We start from the raw sequence: 13,582 nt of genomic DNA on the forward strand, positions 1-13,582 counted from the left end.
AGGGTCACCAGCAAGATGGGGTTGAGAGTGAGAGGTACCAGCATGGCCCAGGGGAGCAGGGTACTGTGGTTTGGCAGTGAGGGGCACTGGCAGGGCCAGTGGGCTGCGGGTCAGGAGTGAGGGGCAGCAGCAGGGCTGGGGTGGGGCAGGGGCCTGTATGTCAAGAGTAAGGGGCACTGGCAGGGCTGGGGGGGCCTGTGGGTCAGGAGTGAGGGGCACCAGTCAAGCTGGAGGCCCCTTAACCCCCCTGTTGTATGCCCCAGGGGCGGGTTCTTGTGCAAGGACAATCTGCTGGTTACCGACATGCTCACGAGTGGTTACAGGAGCTGGAAGGCCTGCGGGAAGAAGCCCCCAGGTGAGGTCTCTCCTGCACTGAACACTTGCTCACACCCTCTCCCCCATTACAGGCCACTAGGGGGTGTTGGGGCCCCACCAGTGCCCCTCACTCCGACCCGCAGTCCCCAGCTGCTAGGTAGGTGGGGAGAGGGCAGCTTAACCCTGATGGGGACTTTCCTGCCTCCCCCCTACCCCAGGCAAGTGCAGCCATGGGACCCCTGATGACATCACCAGCAGGTCCGCGCCCACTGGGGGCATCAACAAAGAGACCTGGGACCCAGTGATGTCCCCCCACCATGACTTGCACCTTCAGGCTGCCAGGCTGGCCATCCAGGCCACCCGGGACTTCTTTGTGGCACCAGGTGAGAGAGACCCCCGCCTTGACCTGACTAGTGCTCCCTCACTCCTGACCCAAAGCCCCCTGCCCCGCTCCAGCCTGGCCAGTGCCCCTTACTCCTGACCTGTAGTCCCCTGGTGCCCCTCACTCCCAACCCGCAGCCCCCTTACCCCCCCATCCTAATTGGTGCTCTTCACTCCTGGTTTGCACCCCCTGCCCCCCCAGCCTCACTAGTACCCCTCACTCCTGAACCAAAGCCCCTTGTCCCCACGCAGCCTTATCAGTGCCCTTCACTCCTGACTGAAAGCCTCCTGCACCCCCTACAGCCTGTTAGGTGCCCCTCACTCCTGACCTGCAGCCCCCCACTTCCATCGGTTTCCCTCACTCTGGACCCCCAGCCCTCTCCACCCTCCTGGTGTCCCTCACTCCTAACCTGCACAGGCTACGGGTTCCTGGATAAGGTGGGTGAGACAGCCTTCCGGAGCTTCTTCAACCTGGCCACCTATTCCCTGACCTTTGTGGTGGATACTACGGGCAGCATGTCCGAAGAAATTGCCTGGGTCAAGGACCACTGCCTGGAGCTGCTGCACAAGTACGCCGGGTCCCCTGATGCCCCCCACAACTATGTGCTGGTACCCTTTAGTGACCCAGGTGAGCCTCTCCAGAGCTGTAGCTCCTGTCCCTGTTATACCAAGCCTGATGCCCCACCACAAAGTTATCTCACCCACAACCCAAACCAGAAGCCCCATGTGTATTTTTCTGAGGTAGAAATATACCCAAAAGATTTCCCCCAGGTTTAAGACTTAGGGAGCAATGAGAGCCCCAAAGCTGCACCTGCTTAACTGAAGCTGAAATCCTAGATGCAGCTGACAACAGATCTTGGGGTGGGGGGTGAAGGATGGGATGTAGGAGTATTGAAAAAAGTTAAAGACTTTCTCAGACAATGAAATAGGAGGAGAGAGACTGGGGTAGAGAGCAGACTGCAATATTGCCCTGAGAAAGGTGTGCTTGGTTAGTGGACGTTGGAGGCTATTAAAAAGTAGGGACAGTCATTAACCAGCGAGTGAAGAATGAGGAGCTGGGAAGCCCATGGACTTCCCTCGATGCCTGAATAGACATGCCCCAGCTGTTGCGCTGTAGACAATCACAGTCTGGGGAGGGGGCAGGTTTTCTATCACGGGTAGAAAATCATAATCCCTGGTTACATACACCCATCCTTTTTCACACACCCCAGACTTTGGGCCGGTCTTTGTCACGGAGAATGTGAAGGAGTTCCAGGTGGCCATCGAGGCACTCACAGTGTCCGGAGGAGACGATTGTCCGGAGATGGCGCTGAGTGGATTGGAGCTGGCACTGAGAGCCAGTGAGCCAAGGTGATCCTCCCTGGGGTTGTTACAGGTGGCTGTTGCCCCAGTGCCCCACCCCAGAGCCAGCTGCAGCTCCTGTCCCTGTTATACCCAGGTCTAAGATCTTCACCTTCACGGATGCTAGCGCTAAGGACATCGATAAGATGGATGTGGTCAAGATGCTCGTGGAGTCCAAAGGCAGCCAAGTTAACCCCCTCCTGACTGGGGTGTGCCATGAGGACCGCGCCATCCGGGGTGAGACCTGGATTCAGTCCGGGCCTGATCCTGGGGGGATGGGAATGGGGCACGGGTTATTCTCCTTCCAGGGGGTCCTGATCTCAGCCCAAATTTGGGGTGAAAGGAGCAGGGATTGTCACTCTGGAGGGGGACCCAATCTGGGCCTAATCCTGGGGGGATTGGGGCTATAACCTTCTAGGGGGCCCTAATCCTGACTTGATTCTTGGGGGGAAAGGAGCTGGGGTGGCCACCCTTCTGACATCTCCAAGCTGGGGATAGGTGGTGGGCGTTGTTCTCCTCCCCAGAGGGTCCCAATTTTGGCCCGATCCTGGGGGCAGGCTCTGGGGGTCGAGGAGGGGTCTGGATCCTACTCTGCCTATGTTTTTCTCTGCAGAGGCCCCCAGGCCCTTCACCAACGTCTTTGAGGAGCTGGCCTGGCTCTCGGGTGGCTTCTATGTGCTCACGACCAAGGCGAAGCTCCCCGAGCTGCTGGGGGTGATGGAGCTGGCCCTCAATGCTGCCCCTGTCACTGTCATCCGGGGCCGGCTCAGGGGGGACCCGATGTACTTCTCTGTGGATGATGCCCTGAGTGAGTTCACAGTCTCCATCCGCAGCCTGGAAGGGGCCAGGGCCGAGGCCTTCTCGCTCACTCTTCAGCAGCCTTCAGGTGATCCACGTGGCTGGGACGTCCCCCAGAGCCAGCTGCAGCTCCTGTCCCCGTTATACCCAGCTCTGCCCCCTCCAGAGCCAGTTGCAGCTCCTTATCTCTCCGCAGGCACTGCCCCACCTGACCTAACCACGGTCATTGCCTCGGTTGACCGGCAGGTCGTCAAGGTCCCCCGTGTGGCTGAGACAGGGATGTGGAAACTGACAGTGGTTCCCAGCGGATACTATGAAGTGGAGGTTGGGGGCAAGAGCCTGCTGGACATCAACATCCAGCTCCTGGAGGGCACCCAGGACCTGATGCTGCCCATCCAGGGCCGGCCTGTCCAAGGTGACCCCACAGCAGGGCTGGGAGCCTGGATGCCTGAGTTCTCTGGGAGGGGAGGAGAGGGTGGCTGGGGGGCATCTAGGGGATGCTGTGGCCACTCTGATGCCCCCCCCATGACCTGTTGCCTCCTTCCCAGGGGGTAACTACACGGTCTCAGTGAGGCTTCAGGGTGAGGACCTCGGTGCCCGCCCCCAGCGCCTGGTGATTCTTGACTCTACTTTGACCCCTGTTGATGCCATCCCCTTGGTCCAGCGGCGCAATGCCCAGAGCCATGTCCTGGGCCTGGCACGTCTCAGCCTGCACCACCCGGTACTGCCCACCCTGCTCTCCCCTCCCCCTATCTGCCCCCTCCCCCTTCCCTCATCCTGTCTTGCTCTGTCCCACCCCCTTCCTCTTCTCTTGACCCCGCTTCCCCCCTCTCCCTCCTAACCCTCTTTCCCATCCTGCCTTTATCTCCTCCTCACCTTACCTCAGCCCCTCTCCCCCACAGGTCACCATTCTCCTTGTTGAGGGGCAAACTGGGACCGGGGTCTCTTTCAGCCGCCTCCACCCCACGCCCGTGACTGCTGCAGCCGTGCTGCTGGCGGCCTTGGAGGGGCAGAACAGTGAGTCCCAGGGCATGGAGAAAAGGGGCAGGAAAGGGGAGAGAGGGGCTGGATTTCAGCCTTGACTTTTCCCCGCCTATCTGGGCCTCCATAAACAGCCCCCAGCTGGTCCCTAGATTTACCCCACCTCTCTGCTCCCCCCCTCAAACCATCCCTATCACCTGTCCCACCTACTCCCCCCAACAGCCACTCTCCACCCTGGGGACACCACCACCCTCCAGGTGCAGGTCTCAAACTCCGGGCCTGAAGACACCTTCAGCTTCTCAGTGAGGGATGAATTGGGGCTGCTGCAGAGCTTTGAGCCATCCTCGGTGACCCTGGCATCTGGGGAGAGCCTGGTCCTCTACGCCAACTTCACCGCCCCTAAGAACTTCTCTGGCTTTGCCTCCAGGTGGGTGGAGGATCTTTCCCTCTTTTCCCTCCATCACACAGAGACTCCGTCCCCCCTTGCATGGGAAACTGGGGTAGGGACATTGCTTTGGGGGCTTGGCCCACTTGCCGGGGGGAGGGGAGGAGTTTTCACAAGGAGGTGGCCATGTAAGCCCCTCTTTCATGTTGGCACACTGCTATTCTCATGTGGACTTTGGTCATCTTGGCTGGTGAACCATTTTTTCATAAGGGCATATTGTTCTTTTCACTAGCAGCCAGCCACAAGTCCCCCTTTTCTTGTTAGGAAGACTGCTTCCATGTGGTTATGTCGGTTCATGAATCACTTTTTCACAAGGGCAGTGAGCTGTTTTCATGGAGAGCTAGTCATGTGCTACCATGAACCTCTCTTGCACGTTGGCCAGGTGCTATTTGCATGTGGGCTTCAATCGTTGTGGCTTGTGAACCATTTTCCCACAAGGGCAAGAGGTTACCTGGGGACAGCTGTGCATCACGATGAGCTTCTCTTTCCCATCACTGAGGTGCTATTTTCACATGGGCTTCAGTTGTCTTGGTTGTGAACCACCTTTTCATGAGGGCAAGGGGTTATCTGGGGTCAGCCGTGTGTCACTGTGGGTCTCTCTTTCACATCAATGAGTAATATGTCCTCCCAGAAACAAAACATCCAGGAATTATGGCATCCTAGGATATCTGGCTGACACACCTGGAACTTCCTGGTGCCACACTTCCTGGATACTCTGTATTCCTGGGAGGATTTACTCAATGCCATACATTCAGCTAGGACTCTGGAAAACCATCCTCACGCCCACAGTGCCATGTCTTCCCAAAACCAAGGAGCGTATTATGTGCATGACATTATGGTGAATTGCCTGGCCTTTCTAGACATCTTCCACATTTCCAGACACTTGTGGAAACTTGTTGCTAAAACTCAACTCCACCCAGAAATTTTACCCAAATTTAGGCCTTCCTAGACATCCCCCACATTTCTAGAAACTCTTGGAAACTTGTTGCTAGAATTCAGGGTATTTTGCCCAGAAATATGGCCCCCAAACCTTGGTGTTTTGGGAGATCTTCCACATTTCCAGACACTTGGAGAAACTCATTGCTAGGACTCAGGATATTGTGCCCAGAAATTTTACACCCAAAATTGGAATTCTCCTCCAAAAAGGTTCTGCTTAGGCAACCCCATTTGGGAAATGGAAGAGAATAGCCACAGAAATGTCCATCATAACAGCTTCCCCTTCTTTATTTTTGCCAATTTTTTTATGTTCACCATCAAAATTGTAAGGGAAATCCTGATTGTGGTCATCATTGATGGTGTTTATCGTTCATCATGTGCCCTGTGGCTGGGAGGAGCCTGGGATGGTAACCCCAATCTCTACATTGCCTTCCAGCATTGCAACATTCAGTGCCCGGGGTGGATCAGCACAGAACTACATAAAAGTCCCCCTGATTGCCGTGCCAGAGGCTGCCCAGGTGGGTGGATCCTACTGCCTGGCCAACCATGGCTTGGCGTCCACAGTGATTCATTGCATAGAGCCCAAGAAACTATAGATCACCAATAATTGATCAATGATCAATCAAGTAACCAACCAACCAATCAGGCACCATAACTGATGATCCATCCTGACACATGACAGATGCTTGGTCAACACTAACACCAATAATCAATCAGACAATGATCTATAACCCACAATGCATAATCAATTGCCATGAATTAATCAATACTGACCTATGACAGATGACTAATCAACAGCAAGATGAATAATCAATCAACCAATCATTCACCAACTATAATCCACAATCCATATTGAATTGCTATGAAATCATCAATACAGACCAATGCCAGGTGATTGGTCAACAGTAACACCAATGATCAATCAACCATTCAATGGACCATCATGTATAGTCCACATCCCATAACTGATTGCAGAGAATTCATCAATACCCACCCATGATGGATGATTGGTTGCCAGTAGCACTAATAATTGATCAAAGATAAAAAAAACAACCAATGGATCAATAATCACAACCTATAATCTATAATCCATTACTGCTGGCTGCAAATTCATCAGTACTGGCCTATGACAGATGACTGGTCACCAGTAACACAAATAATTAATCAATGATCAATGAAGCACAATTTATAACCTACAATCCATAGCAAGATGGATGATTGGTCACCAGTTACTCCAATAAGTGATCAATGATCTATTAGTCCTTCACCACCTAGGATCCATGCTGTATAACTGATAGCCATGAATTCATCCGTACAGACCCATGATGGATGACTGGTCAACAATAATACCAATATTCTTTCAACCAATCAATCGATCACCATCTAGAATCCACAATCCATAAATAATTGCCTTAAATTCATCAGTACCAACCAATGACAGTTGATTGGTCACCAGTAACACCAATAATTGATCAATAATCAGTCAATCAACTAATCAACCAATAACTCAATCAATCCTACCTATAATCCATGATTCATAACCAGTATCTCATGAATTCATCAGTATGGACCCAGGACAGATTTGGTCACCAATAATCAATCAATGATCCATCAGTCACCACCTGTACTCCATGAAACATAACCAATTGCCTTGAAGTCTCTGGTACCAACCCATAATGGATGTTTAGTAACACCTGTAATCAATCAATGATCAATCAATTACCACCCATATTTCATGATCTATAACCAATTGTCTTGAATTCATCAATATCAACCCATGATAGCTGGTTAGTCAACAATAACACCAATAATTAATCAATGATCCATCAATCACCACCTATACCCCATTTTCTATAACCAATTGCTTTTAATTCATCAATACCAACCTGTGATGGATGATTGGTCAATAGTGACACCAATAATTGATCAGTGATCAACCAGCCAACTCAATTGATCTAATCCACAACAGATTGCCATGAATTGATCCCCTTTGGATAACCACTAATCAATACCCGGGCATTAGGAATCAACAATCATTAGGTTTAGTTCAGGGTTTTGTGAGAGCCATTGTCAATAGCTGAAGTCGTGATACTGGCAACCCATGATCAGTAACTGATAAATGGCTATTTTGACACCCTAGACAGTGATTGGTGGGTGATTAAAAAGTAATTGACACCAAATCATTGGGAATTGTTGATCAATAGTTGTCTCAGGAGTGCAGGGGAGAAAGCATCCAGAGAAAGCCATGATCATGGCAATGTGATCTGAGCTTACCCAGTTGGTTGTTGTTGATTTCCATGTATTGGGTACTGATTAGTGGTTATCAAAAGGCAATCACCGTCTATTGAGGAGAAATATCCAATCAGCAGTTATTGATCAAGGCTTGCAAAGATCATGGCTTCCTCTCAAGATCCCCTTGAGTTCTGAGATACAACTGTTGATCATCAGTTTCCTAGGCCTGGATGTCAATAACTGATCAATACTCAATCACTACCTATTGAGTAGAGATAACCTCTTATTGGTTATTGATCAAGGGTTGTGATTATCATGACTTCTGCTATTGACAATTTATGAGTTAAACATATTAATTGTTGACTCAAAATGATTGGGTATTGATTAGTGGCTGTCCAGAGGCAATTTTTGTCTATCAGGTAGAAATAATCTCTTATTGGTTATTGATCAAGTGTTGCCAAGATCATGGCTTCCTCTCTTGACAGTTTCTTCTCTCACATCCTGAGATACAACTATTGATCATTGATTCCTTTTTCTTAGGTACTGATGAGTGGTTATCTCAAAGGGATCTCTGTCCCTTAGGTTGAAAGAACCTTTTACCAGTTATTGATCAAGGGTTGCCAATATTTTGGTGACCTCTATCAACAATATCACCTTTCCAACCTTGAGATACAGCTATTGATCATTGATTCCCAAGATTTCAATTACTTTTTTATTTGCTAATCAGTCATGGTCTATTGAGTAGAAATAGCCACTTAACAGTTAGGTTGCAATTATCATGACTTCTGCTATTGAGAAGTTATCTCTGCAAACCCTAAACTTAACATATTGACCATCAATTTGCAAATATTGGGTATTGATTTGTAGTTATGCCAAGGTAATTTCTGTCCATTGGGTAGAAATCACCAATTGTCAGTTATTGATCAAGGGTTGCCAATAGTTTGGTGACCTCTACTGACACTATCACTCCTCCAGCCTTGAGATACAACTATTGATCATCAGTTCCCCAGTGACTGGATGTCAATAATTTCTTTCTCCATAGTCAATCACTGTCTGTTGAGTAGGAATAGCCATTTATTGAATATTGATTGTGGGTTGCCAGGTCATGCCAGGTTGCCAGGTCACGCCTTCCTCTATTGACAATTTTACCCCTTCAGCCCTGACATGCATCTTTTGATCACCCATTCCAATACTGGGTATGGACTGATAGTTATTCAAAGGTGATCTCTGAATACTAGGTAGAAATAACCTCTTACCAGTTATTGATCAAGTGTTGCCAAGATCATGGCTTCCTCTCTTGACTATTTGACCCCTTGAACCTAGAGACTCAACTACTGATCACTGGTTCTCCATTATTGCGTATTGATTAGTGCAGTCCAAAGGTGATCTCTGCCTATTGGGTAGAAAGAACATCCTATTGGTTATTGATCAAAGTTCTCAATATTTTGGCGACCTCGCTTGTCAATTTCACTTCTCAAAGCCTGGCACAAAACCAGAAGCCTAAAATACAATGCTTGATCATTGATTCCTAATGACTGGACATCGGTTACTTTTCATCAATACTCAATCACTGTCTTTTGAGTAGAAACAACCTCTCATTGGTTATTGATCAAGGGCTGCCAATCTCATGGCTCCCTTTCTTGACAATGTCACCCCTCAAACCCTGAGTGGTGATCAACATCAGTTCATCATCAATTTCCAATTATTGAATATTGATTACTAGTCCCACAAAGACAAATCCCTGTCTATTGGGTAGAAATATCCTCATCAATTATTTACCAAGGGTTGCCAATATTTTGGTGACCTCTATCGACTATCTGGCCCCTCAAACCCTAAGATATAATGATCAATCATTGATCTTCAATGATTAGATGTTGATTCCTTTGTAATCAATAGCTGATCTCTGTCTCTTGAGTACAATCAATGACTGATCATAGGTTGCCAGCCATGACTGGGTGTTATGACTGGTTCTTAAAGCCAATCACTGCCTACTAACTGTCCTATCCAATACATCAGATATTGATCACAGCATCCCAAGGCCTCTGCTGAGTCTGTGGAAGATCTGGCCTCATATATTGATCAGTGATGGCTTTCCTGGTGCTGGCAGCCAGACTATTGATCCCTGATGGGTCGGAGCTCGGAGCTGTGATCATGATGTGGAGGTGGGGAGGTCTGTGGGGGCTGGAGGCTGGGCTGGGCTCCCTCAATACCTACCTGGGACTTTCCCCAGACAGAGGATGTGATCCCGCCGACCCATAAGCTGCTGGGAGTCAATTTCCCCTGTGTCAAGGAAGACCCTGACTGTACCCGGCACAACTGGACAGTGCGATTCAGTGTCACTGACGATCAGGGCCCTGTGACCATCCAGGTGGTTGAAAATCCCCGGGGCCTGACCTGTCGACTAGCTACCTCCGGGGGCCAGATCTGTGTATATCGGTGAGTAGCGGGGGCAGTGGGGCCCCTTACTCCTGACCCACAGCGCCCTGAGCCATCCAGCCTTGCTGATGCCCCTCACTCCTGACCTGCAGCCCTTCACAGCCCTGTGGTGCCCCTCACTCCCAACCCACAGCTCCCTGCCCCCCCAGCCCTGCCAGTGCCTTTCACTCCTGACCTCCAGCCCGCCACATCTGTCACCACCTGCAGATCGACCTGCTGCTCCCAGGTGGTCCAGCTGCTGTTCAGTGACAGGACTGGAAATGCTGACACCCTCGTGGTGGACTACAGGAATCCCGATCTCTAGTGGCTATAGAGCAGGGGGGAATGGTTGGGAGCCCAGGTGCCTGAGTTCTCTACCCCTTGATGTGGGAGAAGAGCGGGAGCTGGAGGAGTGGGCAGAGCTGCAGATCCTGCACCTCCCCCTAATAAATCCAGATCCTGCGCCTCCCCCTAATAAATCCAGATCCTGCCCCCCCCCGCCGCAGATCCTGCCCCCCTAATAAATCTCTGGCAACCGGCAACTCCACGGCTCCGTGTTGCTCATTGCACTCGGACCTGCACCCAAAATGCAACCACTTCAGGGAGGAGAATCACCCCATCAGACGAGCACTGTTGTGGATGGGGGTGCGGGTCGGGAGCGCGGGGCACCTGCAGGTCTGGGGGCTGCGTTCCAGGGAACAGCCCAGGCCTGTGCCTCCTTTCAGCTGCAATACAGACATCAGCCACCAGGGGGCAGCAGAAACCAAGGCAAGGCAGAAGGTGGCCTCTGGGCGCCTGGACACCTGCTGGGTTGCCTGGGAGGCGAGCAGGGACCGGGGACCAGAGCCGGGGAGCTGAGAGCCTGCGTGCCCCTGTTCTCTGCTAGAGGGAGCTCTGTCTCCTTCCCACCCCACTGCTTCACCCCCCCAGTTGCAACACCCAGGGGAGGGGGGCACCAGGGGGCGCTGTGGCCACCAAGCTTGTTCTATGTGGCTGTTGCCCCCCACCCAGAGCCAGCCCCAGCTCCTGTCCCCATTATACCCAGCCCTGCCCACCCCAGAGCCAGCCACATCTTGGTCCCTTGGAGCAGTTGGGGCATCCCCAGCCCCCACAGTTCCCTTCCCAGACAGCCCGGGTGTCCAGGCTCCCAGCCCACCCTCGGCTCTGCCCCCAGCCCCCACTCCCCCCCCCCACCAGAACCCAGGCATCCGAGAGGGGGATTCCCTGCGGCTGGGGGACAATCACAGTGAGAAACCCTGATAAAACCCCCCTAACAAGATAAAAAGCTGTAGTCAGATTGGAGGAAGCTGGGGGTGGGGAGCCCGGATGCCTGGGTCCTTTGAGAGGGGAGTGGAGGTGAGGCGTGAAAGTGTGGTTGAGGGGGGAGCCCGGACGCCTGGGTTCTCTGGAAGGGAAGTGGGGGGTTTGGTGGGTTCAGAGGAGGCAGCCCGGACGCCTGGGCTCTCTCCCTGGTAGAGGAGAAGGGACCGGTGTGGCCTCGTGGCTTATGGCTGAGAGCCAGGACAGGACACCTGGTTCTTTCCCCAGTTCCAAGAAAAGCAGCAAAGTCCACTGGGGTTTTGGTGGGGGGGCTGGGCTCTTTGGCCCCGCTCCCCTAACACAGAACCAGGCGTCCAGGCTGCGAACACCCAGCCACATCCGGCCTGGTTCTTAGCACCAGCCACAGCCCCTGGCCCAGATCTATGGCGGGGCGCAGACACCTGGGTTCAGTGCCCAGTTCTAGCAGAGGAGTGAGGATGACTGGCTCAGCACTGAGGCCCTGGACACCTGGGTTGCATGCCCTGCTTTGAGAAGGGAAGGGGATGCAATAGGCTGGAGCAGGGGGTGGGGGGCTGCCAGCCTGGATGCCTGGGCTGTCTTGGAAGGAGACCCATTGGTGCGTGGGTGGGATCCTGGGCGCCCGGGTTCCCTGGGAAGCGGGGCCTGGGCTCTTCCAGCAAGCGCAGCTGGGAGCCTGGACGCCTGGGTTCTCTTCCCATTCTCAAAGGGGAATGAGGCCTGCTGTGTCTGGGCTTCCCCCAGTTACACATGGGGTTTTTGGGTGGGGAGTGGGGCTGGGGGTGAGAGCAGGGTGGTGTGGAAGCCCGGATGCCTGGGTTTTCTGGACAAGCAGGGCCTGGCAGGCGAGAACCTGGATGCCGGGTTCTCCGGGTGGGGAGCGAGCGGGGCGGGGGCGGGGACCCGGGTGCCTGGTTCTCTGCAGCGGGGGCAGCTTTCCGGGATCCGCAGCCTGGTTCCCGTGACGCACTGGGACAGGGCCCGGATCCGGTCCCCATGACGCCTGGCTGCCACAGTGACGATGGCTGGGGGGTGGGGGAGAGTTGCAATTTCCCAGCCCCAGCCACAGAGTGACCCAGATTTGGGCAGGATGCTACTGGGGTCACGGTGTCCGGACGCTGGGTTCTGTGGGACGGGGTGGGGCTGGGAGCCCAGGTGCCTGGGTTCGCTGACTTCCAGCCTTGGCGGCAGGGCGTACTGCACAGTTTGGGCGCTGGCAGCCCGGACGCCTGGGTGCTTTTCCCACCCTGTCTCCTGGGCTTCGGGGAGTGGGGACCAGGGTCCCCGGACACCTGGGATCCCCGGTTCAGCTCTGACGTGGCAGTGACCTCGCGAGGAAGCTGCCGCCTCCAGCCCCAATCGCTTAGGCCAGGCTCTGCGGCGCCCCTCACTCCTGACCCGTAGCCCCCTGCCCCCCAGACCTGCTGGCACCCCTCACTCCTGACCTGCAGCTCTGGCTCCTGAGATGGACCCAAAGCTGGGGCCAGGGAGTGAGGCTTGGGGCTGAGAGCAGGGGCCCAGAGAGGTGACTTGCAGGCCCTGGAGGATGTTGCCTGGTGCCGCGGGGGCGGGTGGATCCACCACGATTACCTAACTGTTGGTTTCGGCTCCGAGGCGGAAATTTGAGCATACACAGCATGATGTAACTGGGAGCTGGGCCTACGGGTTGGGAGTGAAGGGTGCTGGCAGGGCTGGGGGGGGCAGGGGGCTGCGGGGCAGGGGCAAGGGGCTCGGGCAGGGTCAAGGGGGTGGACTTTCCTGGCCCGGCCCCACACCCTGGCTGTGGGTGGAAGGAACCTAGGAAAGGGAAGAGGAAGGTGGAAATGGAAAACCCGAGTCTCTGGGGAGAGCCCAGGCTTCCTCCCAGTCCTGCTGGTGCCCCTTGCTCCTAACCCACAGCCCTGTGGCCCCCCCAGTCCTGCCAGTGCCTCTCACTCCCCACCCACAGCCCCGGCTCCCTGGTTTTTCCCTCCCCACGGGGTTGCGTGAGCTTTGGGACTTGCTGTGGTTCATCGTGCCACCACATGTTTCTCCTTCGCGTAGAAGGGGAAGGAAAGTCTCAGCTTCAGAGACTGAAAATAGCTCCAGGGCTTCCGCCGGGGAAGACGCAAGAGCACCAGGCATCTGGGCTCTGCGCCCCACCCCGTGCACCCACGGGCTCCACTTCTCCCCCATAGCTCTGGGGTGAACCCAGGCATCCGGGCTCCCACCCCCCGGCTCTCACTCCCCACGGGGGAGGGGACCTATGCGTCTGCCCTCCCCAACCCACGATATGTAGGGCTCAGGCCTGGGCTCCCCCGACAGGATGTGACTCAGGTCCCTGGGGCGGGGGTGGGGAAGAGACTTTTATTAGGAGCCTGGGGTGTCCTTGTTAAAGCTAAAAATAGACTTCCTGGAAAGCAGGGAGACATGGTGCTGGCTTGTCCCAGGCCTGATACA

At 53.7% G+C, this 13,582-nt stretch overlaps 1 protein-coding gene across 1 annotated transcript in view; it reads left to right on the forward strand.

Moving 5' to 3' along the window:
* VWA7 (von Willebrand factor A domain containing 7) overlaps nt 1-10,380 on the forward strand; it is a gene marked incomplete at its 5' end in the record, with an annotated part of 11,782 nt that extends 1,402 nt beyond the window's left edge. Inside the window, 13 exons of the mRNA XM_014525946.2 lie at nt 264-355; nt 534-698; nt 1,115-1,324; nt 1,908-2,046; nt 2,135-2,274; nt 2,651-2,923; nt 3,032-3,250; nt 3,384-3,556; nt 3,738-3,852; nt 4,039-4,243; nt 5,634-5,715; nt 9,660-9,865; nt 10,073-10,380. Coding sequence (XP_014381432.2) covers nt 264-355; nt 534-698; nt 1,115-1,324; nt 1,908-2,046; nt 2,135-2,274; nt 2,651-2,923; nt 3,032-3,250; nt 3,384-3,556; nt 3,738-3,852; nt 4,039-4,243; nt 5,634-5,715; nt 9,660-9,865; nt 10,073-10,169 — 2,116 coding nt within the window. The remainder of the gene's footprint in view (nt 1-263; nt 356-533; nt 699-1,114; nt 1,325-1,907; nt 2,047-2,134; nt 2,275-2,650; nt 2,924-3,031; nt 3,251-3,383; nt 3,557-3,737; nt 3,853-4,038; nt 4,244-5,633; nt 5,716-9,659; nt 9,866-10,072) is intronic.
* Nucleotides 10,381-13,582: the final 3,202 nt, after the last annotated feature.

The sequence above is a fragment of the Alligator sinensis genome, unplaced genomic scaffold, assembly GCF_000455745.1.
Source record: "Alligator sinensis unplaced genomic scaffold, ASM45574v1 scaffold336_1, whole genome shotgun sequence".
NCBI classification, from domain to species: domain Eukaryota; kingdom Metazoa; phylum Chordata; order Crocodylia; family Alligatoridae; genus Alligator; species Alligator sinensis.